The sequence below is a fragment of the Pseudopodoces humilis genome, chromosome 12 (assembly GCF_049639895.1).
Source record: "Pseudopodoces humilis isolate 2021_Gansu_Grassland_sample_001 chromosome 12, ASM4963989v1, whole genome shotgun sequence".
NCBI lineage: Eukaryota > Metazoa > Chordata > Aves > Passeriformes > Paridae > Pseudopodoces > Pseudopodoces humilis.
This window is the reverse complement of record NC_142211.1, coordinates 14,390,711-14,403,712: the sequence shown is the minus strand read 5'-3', so window position 1 is coordinate 14,403,712 and position 13,002 is coordinate 14,390,711. Positions and strand designations below refer to the sequence as shown.

The following is a 13,002-nucleotide window of genomic DNA, read 5'->3' as shown; positions in this document are numbered from 1 at the left end:
CCACCGCCAGGGCGCGGGCCGGGGCGGCGTTACACCCACCGGGTCCGCGGCGTCCCGGACAGCCTGCGGGCAGGGATAAAACCCCGCCCCGGGCCTACACCGCCGGGGCACGGGCCAAGGCGGCGTTACACCCCCCCGGTCCACGGCGCCCCCGACGGCCTGCTGGCAGGGATCCAACCCTACCTCAGGCTTACACCACCGCGGCGCTGGCCGAGGCGGGGTCACGCCCACTGATCCCGGGGCGCCCCCGTTCAACCTGCTGGGGGCCCCGGCGATCCCGGGGGAGCCGACCTTGGGACCCGACCTCAGAAAGCCGCACCTTCGCCAGATCCCGAGCGGCCGGAGCAACCGGGGCTCATAACCGACCAGCAGAGCCTCGATCAGTGAATCGCCTAAAGTGTCCCAAGCTGACTGCGAAAAAATCGCTTCAACCACAGGGAAAAACCCCTCAATTCTGCCATACTCACGCAGTCACTGAAAGTCAGCATACGAAACATCAATCCCTCTTTGATCAGACACCGCATGCCATATTTCCAGAACCAGGCCCTCCGTAAGAGAAAGCCCAAAACCATCCATAGCCACAGGCTAAACAGTACCCTGTAACACACGTCGAGGTCACCAGATGTTACCGCTGAAGATCAATAGATCATGCGGACACAGGTTGAGGTGTGGTGCAAGAAAGAGCAGAGTTTATTTTTCCTCCCAGGATTTATAGGCTTCCTACCACGGCCAGGGATTGGATGGTCAGGATAACACTTTCTCACTGCACTGGCCATGAGAGATGCCCATTACAAGACGTGTAACAGAAAGAATGTACACATATCTATGTTTATAGTTACTGTCCTGGGAAAGTCCTTAGAAAACTATGTTAGCAAGCTCAGAAGCTGAGTTTTCAGGGCGACAACATAGTATGGTTGCTTTCTGTGGGAGATATGATATGTTAATTCAGAAAGCAATTTGTATAAATTTGGGTCAGAGACCTCTTTCAGAAATGCATGTTCTGCTCTCATAGCTATTCCAGCCACATAAGCTGAATCAGTCACCAGATTGAAAGGATCTTGGAATTTCTCAAAAGCTCTGACAACAGCTGCTAATTCAGCAATCTGTGGTGATCCTTCGACCACTTGGACAACAGACTCCCACTTCTGTGTCTTGGGGTCCTTCCAAGTTATGACTGACTTGTGGGATTTCCCCGAGCCATCTGTAAAAACTGTCAGAGCCTTGAGCGGTGTTTTGCTCTGTAATAATTTGCGAACCAAATTAAATGTGGTTTTGAAAAGTCTGTGGCCAGGTGGGTGTATAGAAATTTGGCCTGAATAGCTATCGAGAGCGAACTGAAAGCTCTCATTGGTTTGGAGCAAAGGCTCAAAACTTCCAGTTGCCAATGGGAGGAAGATGCATGTGAATTCAACCCGCAAGAGTGTGGAGACAGACTCTAGCTCATTTAATGAGTTCAGCCACGATTTCCTGCGGAGTGGTAATGGTCTTAGTAGGTTGGTTATGTGTAAAGATCCACTCGAGGATAATGAGTGGATCCTTCAATGCCATGTCCCATTGAAAAATGAGCGCGTGTAAGCGCGGGGCCTTACCCAGGATAACCAGTTGGAAGGGCAGGCTGGGCTTGTAGCAGTGGGCTTGCCGCGAAGACAGGGCCTCCTGGACCTTGGTGATGGATTCCCGGGCCTCCGGCGTGAGGGACCGCGGTGAGTCGAGGTCCTCGCTGCCACGGAGCAGGTTGAAGAGGGGTGCAAGGACTTCCGTCGTTACCCCAAGCAGAGGGCGTATCCAGTTGATGGACCCGCAGAGCTGATGTAGGTCCCACAGGGTCTTGGGGTTATCTTTGATGGTCAGCTGCTGGGGTACGACGGTCCGCTCACGGATCCGGAGTCCCAGGTAGGTCCAAGGGCAGGTGTGCTGGACCTTGTCTTCGCGTATCTCAAACCCAGCGTCCTCAATTTTCTGGATAGTTTTTTGTAAAGTCCGGTGCAGATAGTCTTTGTCATCAGCACAAACCAGGATGTCATCCATGTAGTGGAGGATGACGGCATCTGGGAACAGGGTCCTCACAGGTGACAGAATGTGGGCCACGTACCATTGGCAGATGGTGGGAGAATTTTTCATCCCTTGCGGAAGGACTAGCCAATGGTACCTCTTTAAAGGCGCTTGTCTGTTTGGGGAGGGAGCCGAGAATGCAAATCTGGGAGTGTCTCGAGGATGGAGGGGTATGTGGAAAAAACAGTCCTTGATGTTAATGATGGCCAGCTTCCAATCCCGAGGGCACATAGAAGGGGAGGGCATACCAGGCTGAAGGGATCCCATTTCCTCAATGACATCATTGATCTTCCAGAGGTCATGAAGGAGTCTCCACCTGTCTGCCTGGTTTGCATAGAACAAAGACAGGGGAGTTCCAAGGGCTGTTGGACTCAGTGATGTGGCCCTTGGCAAGCTGCTCCTCTACGAGGGCTTCCAGTGCATGCAGTTTGGTCTCAGATAGGGGCCACTGATCAACCCACACTGGATGGTGCTGTTTCCAGGTAAGTTGAGGGATGGTAGGCTTGGCGCACTCCTCAGTGACCCCCACTAAAAATCCCTGCTGGGAATCCTCAGAGAAGCCCCCCATTGGGACAATAGATCCCGTCCCAAGAGGGTGATTGGTGCTCTCACCACAAATGGTCTGATGGTTGCCATTTTCCCCTCGGGTCCTTCAATGACAACATTCTGCTTGCTCCTCATGGAAGCTGTCATCCATCCAATTCCCAAAATCATGCCTGCCACAGGTTGTAATTCCCAATTATCTGGCCACTCGGAGTGGGCGATGATGGTGACATCCGCTCCTGTGTCTATCATTCCTGGGCAATGAATTCTTTCCCCGTAACAAAACAGGCTGCAGTCTATGATGGGTTTGCTGGAGCCCACAACCTGAGTCCACATGGTGCTGGGATTGAGGGGAACCTGTTCTGGACAGTCACTGGGAAGCAAAAAGGCTTGTGCCAGGGGAGTCTGTTCCTTTAAATAATAAAGAGGGTCTATGCAGGTCAGGGAGATGGAAATTTCATCTCCAGGGTATATAGTTTGAACCTCAAGAAGGGTATGAATTTGTCCTGGAGGGTTGGTTGGATCCCCAAGTATTAAGATGTTGGAGGGACCACCTGGTGGTCCACGTTTTCCTGTGGGGATTTTGTAAATACAGTCACCCTTCTTATGTAAAGAGTCTAGTTACCAATTGACGCCGGGTTCCCATCTGAAGCACTCCACCTGCTGGGCTTGATATCGGGGTCCCCGTGGAGGCAGGATGGTGGGTTTGGCAGGAGGGGTGGAGCGGTGCAGCATTTGATTTGATGTCGAAGTGTGGGGCCGTTCCGCACTCTGCCTGAAGTTTCCCGAACGCCAATTTGGTCTGGGTAACCGTTGGTGGGCTGGTGGTTGTATAGAATGTCTCTCCGGACAGTCCTTGAAGAAATGTCCAGGCTCGCCATAGTTAAAACAATGATTTGTGTTGGGGTCTGCAGCATAAGCTCCAGATATCCCCTCTGCCACTCCCTTAGCCACTGCAAGTGCCACTGTATTCTCACTTGAGACAGAGGAGTGTTTGGTGCAGGCTTCAACCATCTGATCTATGGTTGGTTCGGGGTCCAGTGGGAGGGCCCATAAAACTGCTTTGCACTCCGAATTAGCATTGGCCATTGCTATTTTTACTAATAATTCCTTTTGCGCCTGAAGGCTCTCTATTTGCTTTTCAATGGCCACTTTTAACTTATCAATATACTTAATAAAGGACTCACTTGCCCCTTGCTTAATATTGGTGAAGCACTGTGTTGGCACTTTATCATCAGGGGTGGTAAAAAGAGATATCTTGGCAGCATTAGCTATATCCTGTAAGGCTGCTTCAGGCAGATCCTGGGCCTGATCTCAGGGCTTTTGGAAGTCACCTTCTGCTAATTGCTCCGAAGTTAAATTAGGTCTGTTAGCATCTTTAACATAAACATCTGCCAATTGTTTTAAATGTTTTTCCACTGCCTCTCCCATAACATGTACTCCACTGGGGAGAGAAGGCAGTTCGTAATATTTTTGATGTCATGCGGGACCATGACGTGGGCAGTGAAGGAGGCTTCCAACAAGTGTTTAAAAAAATGTAAGCCCCAGCCATGTTCTTCAGCAGCCTTACAAGGTTCCTGCAATTCCCTATAGTGGAGGGACTCCCATGCAGCAACTTGTGCCCCTGCCCTGTCTCTCCTTATTACTACCGGAAAAGCAAGTATTTTCCGGGACAGAGCTGAGTTCCCCTCTCGTGTGGCTTCCCTCTGCACCTCAGCCCAGTGATCTTCATACCCAGAATCTGAATAAGAAGATTCACTGCTCTCATCTCCTAGTGGAGATAGGGGGCGCTTGGTGACAGCGCAGGGCCGACTCAGGTGCCTAGGGTTGGCCCTTTTGTGATTCATGGTCCCAGGGTTTTGGGACCCTGGAGCGGATGTGTCGCCGGGGGCGGGGCCCCGGCACGAAGGGGTGGGACCGTGGTCCGCGACGGGGAGGGGTTTCCAATTGATGGGGCGGGGCCCGACGCGGTTACACCCAACGACGCAGTGGGGAGGAGGAGGAACAAGACACGGCAGGAACCAAAGGGGTGAAGGCGGGAAAGTGGCCATTTTGGGCTTCGAGGGCAGGAAAACCAGGGTGTGAGTGGGACAAAATGGCAGGGCTGACCACTTTGCCGGTGCCATCTGTGCTAACGCTAGGAACTGGGGGGGACACAACTGGGTGTGAGGGTATAGGGGAGAGGTTAGAGGAAAGACCAAAAGTGGCATGGCCAGTGCCGCCCTGGTAAGGGTAGAGAGATGGTGGAGGGGTGTCAGGGAGACGGCAGCAGCCCTGTGCCTGGGGGCAACGTCCACCCGCCGACTGGCTCTCAGGTAGGGATGAGGGTTTAGGGACACTTGGAGAGGTTGACGGGGATAGGGGTTTTAACTGGGGACCCGAAACTCCGTCTTCTTTTTTCCCCTCTTTTTCCAATGAAAGGATAATATTTTGAAACACAGGAAAAAATTTGGCAACAGAAAAATCTCCCTTCGCTTGAACAGTATATAACTTTCCCCCCTCATTATCCCAGAAATGTCTTGATTTAGCAGAATCCGCATTGATCTTAAAATGTTTAAAAACCCAATGAATAAACCTCTTTAATTCCCCTTTAGAAAACTTAAAATTTCCTGCTTTTAGGGTACCCACAACTTGGACGTAAAAGTCCCTCTCAGGAGGGGTTAGTCCTGATCTCGAGGACTCATTCCCCATCCTTATTCACTCCCCACCCAGCAGTAAAATAGCAAAGAAAAAGAAAAAAGCCCGAAAAACCCGTCACGGGATCGACTTACAAGTTCTCTTCGGCAGATGTCGGTGGGCGAAAGAAAAGCTGGTGGGCGGGTGGTCCCCTGGTCGGCCGGTCCTCAAGGGCTCCTCTTCCTTGCCCCGGATGGTAGGCAAGGGTCCCGGTTGCAGCCTCTTGGATAGCCTCTTGCTACAACGCAAGAAGGTTTCCTTGAGGGGTGGCAGCTCCAAACAGCGGCGCGCTCCGCAGTTAAAACTGCAGGCGGGCGCTTCTTCAGGGCTTCTTCGAATGTCCCGCGTTTTGGCGCCACTTGCCGCGGCGGTGGAGGTTGTGCCGCGACTCCCTGAAGAAGCTGTCCTGAAAAGGACTGCCCAGGAGCGCAGGCACGTCCTCGGCTCAGCGAGTGATTTCAGCTAGGCTCGGCTCAGCGGCAGCGCGCAGGCGACACAGAAGAAGGAATTAGAGCGCTGTGTGGCGTTCTGCTTAGAACTAGCCTTTTATTCAGGCAAAGACCTTAGCGAAGGGAGCCGGTGACAGCCGTTCTCCCGAACAGGGGAAAACTCAGGGTATTTATAGGGGAGGAGAGGGGCGAGGGGAAACTGGGATACATATATCGGGGTGGGACAGCAGGGGAGAACACCAATGGAGTGTAACAGTTTAACATAACTAACTCAAAGCTTTCTGGGGGGGTTACTTTTCTCTCTCTTACAGAAAAGTATCTTGCCTCCAGGGGAGTGCCAGGATCTCTGGATCAGCGGGTTCCTCCGCCCCCACATTTTTGGACAAAGTGCTAATGAATGACATATAGGAACATTGATTCTTTTCATGCTATGCATTGCACTGTACAGACAAATCTGTCTCCATGTGACTGTAAGCACAGACACCATCCTGTTGAGGCCTTGAAGTTCACTTTTGACCTCCATTTTATGTTCTGTTCACAGTTGTTCAGCACATCAAGCGCCACAACATTGTTCTTAAAACAGAACTTGGAGAAGGAGCCTTTGGGAAAGTCTTTCTGGCTGAATGCTATAACCTCTCTCCCAAGCAGGACAAGATCTTGGTGGCAGTGAAGGTAAAAGACCCGAGGGTTTCCATTATTAATTCATGGTTGCAGCTAATGCTATTGTATTTGTAAATCATCATGTTTACTGATTCTGTAGCCCCATGTAACTCTTCTAATATATGTGGAGGGGTTCACAAGGCTAATGGAGCATTAAGAGAACATGAAATTTGATCTTTCTGTGGATTATAAAATGAGATCTGGATTTTGTAAGGAAAAAGAAGAAACTGAGAGTGTCACAAAGGGGAAAATTTTTTATGATCTGAGATATGATTAGTGAAAAATAACATTTCAGTCATTAAAAATGCATGTGACATTTGTTTGTCTAGACAAAATAATCTATAACTAGTTAAGTGAATAGGCTGTATGTATATCTGCTAGGCAAAGAGGGCCTATTTTTCCATGAACTATGCAATACTTTTGCCAACCTTTGGAATTATCTGTGGGTAATTGTCATTAATATGGCTGCCAGGAATGTTATAAAAAAATTGTAGATAATATTGTCATGTGCTGTATGGGAATCCAGAAGTCATGATATTTCGGACCATGAGGAATGATTCTTGATTATTCTCCATTCAGCCCTCCCAAAATGCAGCCCAAATGTAAAAACAACCATAACCTTGGACTTACCAATATTCAGAATAATTCTTGTGTTTCTGAGGAGGAAAAAAGGATTTCTTTGGAAGCCTAGAAGAACACAAACTATACAGTACATTGGGAATCTACCAAGAAGTAAGAATATTTCCATCATGATCATAGAGCTTGCACACCAGACTTGCTTCACCATTCCAAGCCTTTTTGTTTCTCAAAATGGAATCACTGAGGTCAATTGTCATCCTCAGCTATGCATGCACACTAGAAAACAATATCAATGAAACAATACTCAACTAGAATTTGACAATTCTCCCTGCCAACAGTCTCCTGTCTCTATGTGTTCTGCTGAAAGCTGAACAAGGTGTTCAACATTTTAAGTATCTCATTTAGGGCAGTAAGAATATACATTTTAGAATCTGGGCTGTGCTTAGAGATCAGAAAATTGTCCATTCAAAATTAGGCAACCTGTGTGTACATTTTGGATCAAACCATATATCATGGTTTGACACTGGCCAAATGCCAGGCACTCACAAAAGCCATTCACTCACCCTCCCCTGCCACAGATGGGCAGAGGAGAGAAAAAAATTAATGAAGCCTTCATCAGTTGAGATAAAGACTGGGAGAAAACACTCCAAGGGCAAAACAGGCTCAGCTTAGAAATACAAAGTGAATTTATTACTAACAAAATCAGAGGAGGATTTTGAGAAGTAAAATAAGCCCTTAAAACACATTTTTCCCCCTAGCCTCTCCCTCCTTCCCACTGACAGCACAGGGAGACAGGGCATGGGGGTTTTGGTCAATTCATCACCCAAGGTTTTCTTCCACTGTTCAGGGAAAGGAGTCTTTCCCCTGCTGCACCATGGCTCCAAATCTCATGAGCAGCAGTCCTCCCAAAACTGCTGCAATATGAGTCCGTCCCATGGGCAAAGTCCTCCCCAAACTGCTGTGGCATGGCTCACTCTTCCATGGAGTGCAGTCCTCCAAGGACAGGCTTCTCCAGCCTGGAAGCAGGGGCCCCTCACTCCAGTGGGTCTCCCACTGGATTTTAGCCTCCTGCAGGCATCCACCCACCCCAGCGTGGGCACCCCCCACGCAGACTGTGGGTGGATCTCTGCATCCCCCATGGATCTCCATGGGCTGCAGGGGACAGACGCTTCACCATGGTCATCACCACAGCCTGCAGAGGAATCTCGGCTCTGGCACCTAGACCACCTCCTCCTCCTCCTTCTTCACTGACCTTGGTGTCTCTATGTTGTTTCCCTCACATGTTCTCACCTCCTTCACTTCTCTGACTAGAAGAAAAAACTGCACCCCTTTTTTATGATTTTCTTCTTAAATATGTTATCACAGAGGCATTACCAGCCTCTCTAATTGGCCCAGCTTTGGCCAGCAGCATGTCCATCTTCAGAGCCATCAAGGATTGGCTCTGCCAGACATGGTGGAAGCTTCTAGCAGCTTCTCACAGAAGCCACCTCTGTGCCCCCCCACTACCAAAAATCAGGCCATGACAAACCAACACACCATACAGTAAAAGAATTCCAGCAGATAATCTTTTTAAAATTGTAAACAAGAAACAGAGTTTTGTCTCTGACAGTGAGAGAACACAAAAAGAGGACGGATTTGTTCAGAGGACTTCCTGTTAGCAAACTAAAAGCCTTTCCATTCACTTGCTCCCTCTGAAAATCCTGACCAAATGGAGCCTAGCACTTAATCTACTGTAAAACACTATAACTTCACTATATGCTCATCTTTCTCACTGTAATTCACAATGAAGATCATTCCACATTTAAAGGGAGAGATGTCTCCATGAGTTTAGATGACATCCATAATTCTTCTGGAACAGTATATTTTTTTCAAATACATTCTTTACAGGGTCCTTAATAAACAACTTGCATGTAGCCCTGGAAGGATAAGAAGAAAGAATTATGCTTGTAGACAAGTTATGCCTGTTCTGTAATGCAAGAAGTACATCTGCCTTTTCCAACTGCTCCAGCCCAGGACCTCTCCTGCCTGGTCCCTGGAACCCAGCCCAGTGCCCATGGACTCGAGGTCTCTATCCAGACTGAGGGAAGCAGCTGCTGCTTTCCTAGTTTCAGATTCAACCAGTAACAAAGCTTCACAGGTATTCCAAAGACACACACAGACATACAGACAGGCACACACATCCACACACACAGAGGATACTGACACAGACGGTCACAGAGTGTCACAGATAAAGCACTGCTTTCAACAGTGCCTACATACAGTCCCAGAGATTTGACATTATTGGCATGAGTGAAACATGATGGGATGAGCCCTGTGACTGGAGTGCTATGTTAGATGGTTACAGGGTCTTTAGGAGGGACAGGCAGAACAGAAGAGGTGGGGAGTGGCATTGTATGTAATGGAGGAGCTAGAATGTATGGAGCTTACAGTTGACAATGGCATGGTTGAGATCCTCTGGGTAAGGAATAAGGGACAAACAAATAATGCAGATGTCATTATGGGAATCTACTATAGACCATCTAGCCAGGACAATGACACCAATTAATTATTCTTCAAGGAACTAAGGGATACCTGCAAATCAACTGCCCTTGTCCTTATGGGGGACTTTGAATTGCTGAATATTAACTGGAACACCACACGGCTGGCACAATTGGGTCCAGAAGATTCCTAAGAAACCTGGTTGTATTTGGTGGGTAATGCAGAGGGACGGAGAAACACACTGTTGACCTCAGGGGGATTTGATTTGGGGTGAGAACATCTTCAAACACCCAAAGGGATATCAATGGGCTTTTGGAATTTCTGCTGTGGAGACAGAAAGAAGTAAGCAATTGAACACCTTTCCTGGACTGTCAGAAAATCCTTCTGCGGAAGGGCTCTTGAAGGTAAAGGAAAAGCAAGTACCAATTGCCACCCTGACAGTGCATTGCTGACAGTACTGAGCAAATTGAGATGCTATGATCCCCATTCACAAAATGATGTGTGAGCTGGAGAGCCAAGGAATGGTCAGCAAGACCCACTCACCCTTCAACAGTCCCATTTGGCCTGTGCACAAGTCTGATGGAGAATGGAGATTAACAGTAGACTATCGTGGCTTGAATGAAGTTACCCCACTACTGAGTGCTGCTCTGCCAGACTTGCTGGAGCTTCAGTCTGGAGTCCAAGGCAATGAAGTGGTATGCTACTATTGACGTTGCTATTGCATTCTTCTCCATCCCTTTATCAATGTAGGCCACAGTTCTCCATCCCTTTAGCTCTGTAGGCCACAGTTTGCTTTCACCTGGAGACACGTGCAGTACATGTGGAACCAATTGCCCCAGGGGTGGAAACACAGTCCCACCATCTGTCATGGACTGATCCAGGCTGCACTAGAGAAAGGTGAAGCTCCAGAAGATCTCCAGTATATTGATGACATCATCATGCGGAGGAACACATCAGCAAAAGTTTTCGAGACAGGAAAAAAAAATCATCCAGATTCTCCTGAAGCCAGTTTTGTCATCAAAAAGTAAGGTCAAGGGACCTGCCTGAAAGATCTAGTTCCTGGGAGTGAAGTGCCAAGACAGACAATGTGAGATACCTACTGAAGTCAACAAGATCACAGCGATGTCTCCATCCACCAGCAAGAAGGAAACACAAGCTTTCCTAGGTGCCATAGGTTTCCAGAGAATGCACATCCCTGAGTACAGTCAGATTGTAAGCCCTCTTTACCTTGTAATCCACAAGAAGAATGATTTCCACTGGGGCCCTGAACAGAAACAAGCCTTCACTCAGGTCAACCAGGAGATTGCTCATGTGGTAAGCCTTGGCCCAGTCAGGACAGGACCTGAGGTGAAGAACATGCTCTATTCTGCAGCCAGAAGCCATGGTCTGTCCTGGAACCTTTGGCAGAAGGTGCCTGGTGAGACTTGAGGCCAACCACTGGGATTCTGGAGCCAAGGCTATAGAGGGTCTGAAGTCAACTACACCCCTCCAGAGAAGGAGATCCTGGCAGCCTATTAAGGACTCCAAGCCACCTCAGAGGTGACTGGCACAGTACAACTTCTTCTGGCACCCCGACTACCTGTGCTGGGGTGGATGGTCAAAGGAAAAATTCCCTCTACACATCACTCCACTGATGCTACATGGAGTAAGTGGATTGCCTTGATTACACAGCATGCCCGTATTGGAAACCCAAATCGCCCTGGGATCTTGGAAATAATCACAAATTGGCCTGAAGGTGAGAACTTTGGTCTGACAGATTAAGAGGAACAGAAACAGGTGATGCATGCTGAAGAAGCTCCCCCATATAATCAATTGCCAAGAGAAGAAACACGCTACACTCTTCAGTGATGGCTCCTGTTGCACTGTAGGGACAAACCAAAATGGAAAGCAGCGGTATGGAACCTCACACAACAAGTCACAGAAGCTACCAAAGGAGAAGGTGGATATAGTCAGTTTTCAGAACTCAGACTGTTCAGTTGGCCCTGAACATTGCTGAGAGAAGTGGCCAAAGATTTACCTCTACACTGACTAATGGATGGTAACTAATGCTCTGTGGGGGTTGCTGGAAAGGTGGAAAAAGGCCAACTGGTAGCATGGACAAAAACCAATTGGGCTGCTGAAGAATGGCAAGACACTGCTACTTGGGTAGAGAAGCTACCTGTGAAAAGCCACCTTGTGGATACCCATGTGCCCAAGGATTTGGCTTATGAGGAGCACTGCAACAACAAACAGGTGGATCGCGCTGCAAAAATCAAGGTGTCACAGATAGATTTGGATTGGCAACATAAGGGGTAGTTGTTCCTAGCTCTATGAGCTCATGATGCCTCAGGACACTGGGACAGAGATGCCACCCATAAGTGGGCACAAGACTGAGGGGTGGTGTTGAAGGACCCCCGAGCTATTCACCAGTCTTCACAGAAGTAATTGTGAATGCCATTTATTTCTATTATTAACACACCTTTTATAGGGTTCTACAGGGTTTGCGGGCAGAGCAAGCTACTATTGGCTAGTACACACAAGTTTACATTCTTATCCTTGTACACAGGAATATTGTTTTACTTTCTGCAGGCAAGTTTCAAGGATTTTGGCCCTTAATATTACGACTTAACACAGAGGCTGGTTTGTGCAGACAGGCTTTTACTAATATATCGTGCCCCCCATCTGCTAAAAAACTCTCTATAATTCCCCCGTTTCCTTTTTGCACAAACCAGGCCTTGGATGCGGCTTGTTCTATACTTTTACGAACACAAGATAGCATACAACCTACAAGCATTATCACCATTATCATTATAAATAATATTCGTCCCCCCTCTAGCACAAGAGACTTCAACCACCCAGTAATGCCCCAGTTGGCGAACCAACTCTCAGTGGGGTTACTAACTTCCTTCAAGGCATGTAACCCATCCTGTAGCTGGCGTAGTTGTTTGTGGATGGAAACTGAATGATCAGAAAGATTCAAGCAGCACATGCCTTCAAACTCCTCACAACCATGTCCTTGCACTAAGAGCAAAAAGTCAATTGCAGCTCGGTTTTGTAATACTGCATGACGTACACTACTCACATCGGCTGAAAGTTCACTTAGCATTGTAGATGTTAAGTTTAATTCTTTCCTAGTCCAGCAAGCGAGCCTTTTTAGGGTGGCTAGACTTTTGGCAGCAGCTGCTCCTGGAATGAAGAAGGAGGTTGCCCAGATTATACCGCGATTCCAAAAGTCTGGGTTTCTAACATCATTACACTGTAACTCATTTAGGCTTCGCTTGGACCGCCTATTGATTTTCATTTTGTCAGCCACACTCAGCAATTGATGTAAGCTTGGGTGGAACAAGGTAAGTTTCCCAAGATAACATGGCCCTCCATGTGGACTAGCAGGAATTCCATTCCATGCCCTATCCCCACAGACTAGGAAGATGGAACTAGGTAAGCGCTTTGGTAATTGTCCTGTGAGATTGCATTGCGAGTAAAAGGCTTTACTCTCAGTGGCAGTAACGAGATCAACTATGGGGTTGACTGTAGCCCAGTGCTGTGTTGCTTTGTCAAGATGATTTTTTGTTGGGGGCTCAAACAT

General features: G+C 48.2%; 1 protein-coding gene across 1 annotated transcript in view; it reads left to right on the top strand.

Annotated features, from left to right (window-relative positions):
• The window catches only part of LOC148183404 (BDNF/NT-3 growth factors receptor-like), a 596,246-nt gene that overhangs the window by 394,837 nt on the left and 188,407 nt on the right, over window positions 1-13,002 (top strand). The window contains 1 exon segment of the mRNA XM_088061407.1: window positions 6,262-6,392. Coding sequence (XP_087917533.1) covers window positions 6,262-6,392 — 131 coding nt within the window.